The sequence below is a fragment of the Psittacula echo genome, assembly GCF_963264785.1.
Source record: "Psittacula echo genome assembly, chromosome: 3".
Taxonomy (NCBI): domain Eukaryota; kingdom Metazoa; phylum Chordata; class Aves; order Psittaciformes; family Psittacidae; genus Psittacula; species Psittacula echo.
Window position 1 is genome coordinate 119240400 of NC_137736.1, and position 6000 is coordinate 119246399.

Here is a 6000-nt window from a genome sequence, read left to right on the forward strand (position 1 = left end):
CAAAACCTGTACTGATAGCTCCTCTTGACACACGTAATTAGTGCAGTTGTAGTTAAATTTTATCCATTTTAACAGCTGTATCATTTTCACACAATTCTTTATTCAGCTCAGTGCAAAAAAGCATCAGGTCCACTTCATTCTTGTAATGTACTCTAATTAAGTTAGTAAAGTTCATCCAGATTTATACTGTTAGAAAAGAGCAAAGTCTTATAATTGGATGAAAATACATGTTTGTAGCTATAGTTATTTTATGGCTATGCCTACACTGGTAAATTAAATGTGGCCAGGAAATTTCCTGGGTACTGAGGCAAAATGGCATAAAATAGTCTATGTCTATTCTGGTAAAATCATCTTAACCTCCCAAACAGGGTGGCTGCATGCAAGCGTTCTCCTGGGAGCAGTCCCTAAAAAGTACCTGTTTGTGGGAAAACTAGTCAATACATGCAAAATGTGTGCCAGAGAATGTCCTAAAATAGCTCTGTTACAGTATGCATATGCTTGAATTTACAGGTATATACACAGCCTGTATTATTCAGAAGGCACAAATCATTACTAAATACAGTACATCCAGCCCAGTAAGCCCAGTTAGTTGCATTTTTGTAATGCTAGAATATCACATTGCTGCTGGAGCTTGTATCTCTCTCACTTTCTGTTAAATCACTAAAACTGCCCAACCTTCATTTTGGTTGTTGCTACAGAAATAAGTAGAACAAAGACAGATATATACCAACATAATCATAGACTTCAGCGCCAGAAGCGACTGTTGTTATTGTCATGATGAAGTGTGTCTATAGAAGCCAATAGACCTCTGTCACTGTATTTTAGGCAATGTGGCAGTAACAATCAAAAGACAAAAAGTCTAGAAGCTCTCAGTTTTAGAGCAGCACAGTATAGTTCAGCTATGTAAGACCACATCACCTATGCAAATATACAAATTTACCTCGATATACAGGCTAACTTCCACTGCTTTTAAGTGTCAGGAATAGCTAATGAATTTACTTTTTAGCTCCTTTTTAACAGCAGAGATTATTGCTTGAGTTTCATTTGAACTACTGATGTGAATTAAACAGCTGCTTCTTCTGTGTGCTAAAGATTTGTTCTATTCCTTTGTTTATTTGTTTTAAATTGAAAGCAGATTAGCTTGAATCGATAGTTTTTAACTCTTGGATTGCGGAAAGCACTGCAAGAGGAGCAGAGTGCCTGAAAACTTGCTTTTATCTCCATCATTCAGTCACTGATCAACTTACAGTGGTTGTATCCTAGCAATTTATGTACATAAGTCCTGCTTTTTCTCACCTGACTGCCACAGCAGCCTCAAGCCTGTTTAGGCTGCTGAAGTTCATGTTTGGACTCAAAGGCTTTACTTTCCTCCTTCCACTTTAACTTCAGGTTCCTAATTAAGCAGCCTAAATCCTACAGTCCTGGAGAGAATAGACAAAGAAACAAATTAACAGCTCAAAATGAAGATTAAGTTCACAAACAAACTAATTTTCTCTCTGTGGTAGTGCTTATTTTCTCTCCAGGAATGTCTAAGGGAAGGCAGCATGGCTAAGCTCAATAGGATTGTGGAGTCTCTCCCTCTGGAGACATTCAAAACCCACCTGGACATGTTCTAGGTGGTAGGGTCATTGGACTAGATGATCTCTAAAGTCTCTTCCAACACTAACAATTGATTCTGTGATTCTGTAAGCTCCCAGCTTGTACACATTGCCTAACATCAGGTAGGATAATTCCCTTCCCCTTCCCCTTTGCCTGTCCTTACCTGCCACGAGGAGAAAAATGAAGCTGGGCTGAGTAAATTAGGGTTGGTGGGATGTCTGCCACCCATGTATTCATCGGTGCATACCACACAGTCCTCTGCATCTCTCCAGTCCCAGTAGGGGATGGTGAAGTTCTCATCACCTGTTATCTTCTGGATCTCACGTTCCCACAATAACAGGAAGACACGATGCCAAGGCAGAAAGCCAGGGGCTTCATGGGCAAAATCAATGTCTCGCCACACATTAGACCCACCTAACAGTGTGTCTCGAGATGCATAATAATGCATCCACACAAAGAGATCATACATGTTGATGTTTCTGAACATGGGGTTGGAGCCATTGTTCATTTGAATATATGTGCCAGTAGCAATAACATAGTCCTGGCTAGGGGTGTTCTTTGCCAAGTTAAGGTAGGCAAGAAACCTGTCCTTCTCACTGGTGGTGAGCTGGAAGATGTTTCTTCTTGTTCTCAGTCGCCTTTCAGTGCAGTTGAGTCCTGAGAAACCAAACTTGCACTCCCCACAGTTGAATCCCATGAAGTTGCCTTCGCATTTACATGTCCTGTTGTAAAATACAGAGGGCCAGTCCTCTCTGTCATCCACTCCTGAGAAAGGGAACTGCGGTCCCAGTGGAGCCTGAGAGAGAAGGATGTTCTGGCAGAACCCTCTGCTGGAAAGCTCCCCACAAGGGGACCCGTCTCCATCCCAGGGGGGACAGCACTCTTTCCTCAGCAAGCTCTCTGTGTTTGCACAGGCTCTGGGGAACTGCCCACTGGATGGCTGAAGGATGACTAGCAGAAATCCCATGGCAAACAGCGGCATCCTCACAGAGCAGCAGGAGAGCATCGGTGTTATGCTTCAGTGCATGGAGTGTTCTCTCTGACCCCTCCAAAGTCCTGGGTGTGAAAGAAATTCCTCCCCTCCACCAGGAACACTTCACTGCTGACTACTTCAACAGTGCACCCTCCAATGTTCTTCCCCATACCTACCCTTCATGAATGTACACACAAAATACACTTCGGGGTTAATCTGATTATCACATGTTCTGGGTGAAAGCCAAGTGACATTTTTCCCCACCCTTTATGAGTTCCAAAATACAGGCACTTATTATAAACATTCATCTCCTGCCTAGCACATGATTGCTTTCCTCTGACAATTGGAGAGGAAGTAAAATTAAACTTTGGACACAGAAATAGTTGTCAGCTCTTCACATTCTTTGTTTGATCATATGCTGTAGAGTAAATTGTGATTTAAGAAAAGACCCTGAAAAATCTGGTCAGTTAAATAAGCACAGTGAACCTGAAAGTGAGAAAATAAACCATTTAGGGGTAAACTTTCTATTTTTTTAAGAGGAAGTGATCATAAAATGTGGTCAGATTAAGTGTGAACATAGGGCAGAAACAGAATAAATGGGTTGGCTTGGCATTTTTATGTTTCAGTGGAAGCTGGCATATGGCAAAGTAACTTCACCAGGAAAGTGATGAACTTTTCAGGAAAAAAACTCCAATTTTTTATTTCCCTAGAAGTCATAGCACTTTGACATGTAATGACACACCAAAATCTGCCCCCAGAACTTCTCTGCAGTTTTGTGGGGAATACAGACAATCTTCCAATAGGTTTGCAGAAAGCATTTTAGGCAACTGTATCATTATCTGGAAGACAAACCTTGACTCCTGTTTTAGTTCCATTGAGCAGTCTACTAGCATGGTATCTGTGTTCTGTACTGAATATGTTACTGTGTAGCCCCCAGACCACCCACCATTTTCTTCTTATACATTAGCTTGATCAGAGCTAATTGAACTGCACGGGTGGTGTTAGAAGTTACACATTCTTTAAAGCTGCCCCTTGAAGCAAAGGGACAGCACTTGTTTTACTGCTGGGCAAATTGAACGTAAACTATCCATGGTTTTCTTTAGTAGAACTGTGGTTCTGCTGGTTTTATTTTTTTTACTAAACACATCATTTACTAAAAACAACATTTCCTTATGCTTAGGTAAAGTCTCAGCAGGGCAAGAACAACTTATAGGCAAATGAAGTGAGAACTTTCCTGGGAAACGATGCCTTTTGCTGGGATCAGCAGTTCATCACATGACTGTGCTTAGGAGCACGGGGTGCTTTAATCCTGTTGGCTTCTACGCCTCAGGTATTCCAGGCGATTATCCCCAAATCCCACTGCCAGGGAGCCTGTGATGGGGAAACTGAAGCAAGAAGGGCAAAGGAAAAAGAGAAGCTTTTTCAAAGAATATTTCTAACCACAGGCTGATGTTTACTGCTGTTTGACTGATTCCCCTGGTCTACAGGTTAGGTTTGTAAAGCAGATTTCATCATAGAAATGCTACTTGTTTGATTTATTTTCTCTGTATCTGGTTGTTTGGGAAACCTTTGCAATTTATTTTGTTTACTGTTCCTCTCTTGGAGACTAGTGCTAAACTACTACACGTGAGGAAAATTATAGATATTCTTTAATTTTCACTGAAAAGCTACAGAGATTGGGAAAGGCTTGAGGTAGAGACTCAGAGCAAACCAGAAGAGCCCTCAAATATATATTTAGGCAGATAGTCATACACACAAATACATTCAATACCCTATTTTTACATTCAAATGAAACTTTATGTTCAATGTTATAAAATAAGAATCTGAGCTTTGACAGTTTTCATATGGCAAGTTTCAGAAGCAACCAGTTAACAATGAATCCTCTGTTAAACAGTATGAATGAGAAACTTTGAATGAGGAATGTGACTGAGGAGCAGCACACACCCTTCTTGACCTACTATTGAACAAAGTCCTGTTTTGAATCAGACAGTGATTCAGATAATAGTTGGGAACTCAAATTTTCCATATATCAACTGCCATAAGCATTAGTAAAGTAAGAAAATATCTGTCCCTGTTCCCATGTGTGACTGTAAAATCACCAAAACATGAGACAGTCATATCTTACATGCTGCACCTGTGCAAAATTATCTTCATTAAAAAGACCTCATGGGACTTTCCAGCTCTTTCGTACTTCAACCCAGTACTCTTTATTTCATTGCCTATATAACAAAGCCATTGTATCCACATGAATTTTGTGCATAAGTTCAATTTAGACTTTTTGGCTTAGAACTCTTTCCCTTGTGTTCTGTCAGTTGGTAGGCATTACCTTGACCTCGTGTTTACCAACAGGAAAGGGCTGTTTGGAAATGTGATGCTCCAGGGCAGCCTTGGTTGCAGCTACCATGAGATGGTCGAATTCGAGATCCTCAGGACAGTGAGAAGAGCGTGCAGCAAGCTCACTGCCCTGGACTTCAAGAGAGCAGACTTTGGCCTCTTCAGGAGCCTGCTTAGTAAGGTTCCATGGGATACAGTCTTAGAGGGCAGGAGGACCCAAGACTGTTGCTTGATATTCAAGGATCACCTGCTACAAGCTCAGGAGTGTTGTATCCCAACTAGAAAGAAGTGCAACAGGAGGGTCAGGAGACCTCCTTGGATGGATAAGGAGTTGCTGAGGAAAATTCAAAGGAAAAAAGAGGCTTATAGAAGGTGGAAGCAGGGACAGGCGGCCTGGGAAGAATACAGGGATGTTGTCCGGGAAGCTAGGGACCAGGTGAGGAAGACTAAGGCCCACTTAGAATTAAACTTGGCTAGGGATGTTAAAGATAACAGGAAGGGACTCCATAGGTACGTAGCGAGTAAAAGACAGACTAGGGAAAACGTAGGCCCACTTCGGAAGATATCGGGAGAACTGGCTACCCAGGATTTGGAGAAGGCTGAGGTTCTTAATGACTTCTTTGCCTCAGTCTTCACTGGCAAAGGCTCTGACCACACCACCCAAGTACTGGAAGGCAGACGCAGGGACTGTGAGAATCAAGACCTTGGGCCCACCGTAGGAAAGGATCTGGTTTGAGACCATCTGAAGAAACTGAACGTGCACAAGTCCATGGGACCTGATGAAATCCATCCGCGGGTTCACATGCTTATGAGTATGGGTCAAGAGTTACTTATTTAAGGTACACAAATAATAAGTGGACCATAAGATCAGCATGGCTAGGGCACATCACTTTATCCAAGAACATGAAAGACAGGAGGCTGGTGGCCAGATCCAACTTTACTTGATTCCCAAGCATAAACGACCAGGAATCACTTCACAGTTGGGTCTTGTAGAGGCAACCTTCAACAACAAACTAGGATTTGGCTCTGCCTCATATCTCTAAATCTTAACTCCACCTTAAAGTTCACAATTGCATCAGTTAAAGTATTAGTTT

The 6000-nt window shown here is 41.8% G+C and overlaps 1 protein-coding gene across 1 annotated transcript in view; it reads right to left on the reverse strand.

Annotated features, from left to right (window-relative positions):
* TYR (tyrosinase) overlaps positions 1-2581 on the reverse strand; it is a gene marked incomplete at both ends in the record, with an annotated part of 51170 nt that extends 48589 nt beyond the window's left edge. Inside the window, one exon of the mRNA XM_080612918.1 lies at positions 1763-2581. Within this exon, the coding sequence (XP_080469044.1) occupies positions 1763-2581 (819 nt within the window). The remainder of the gene's footprint in view (positions 1-1762) is intronic.
* Positions 2582-6000: the final 3419 nt, after the last annotated feature.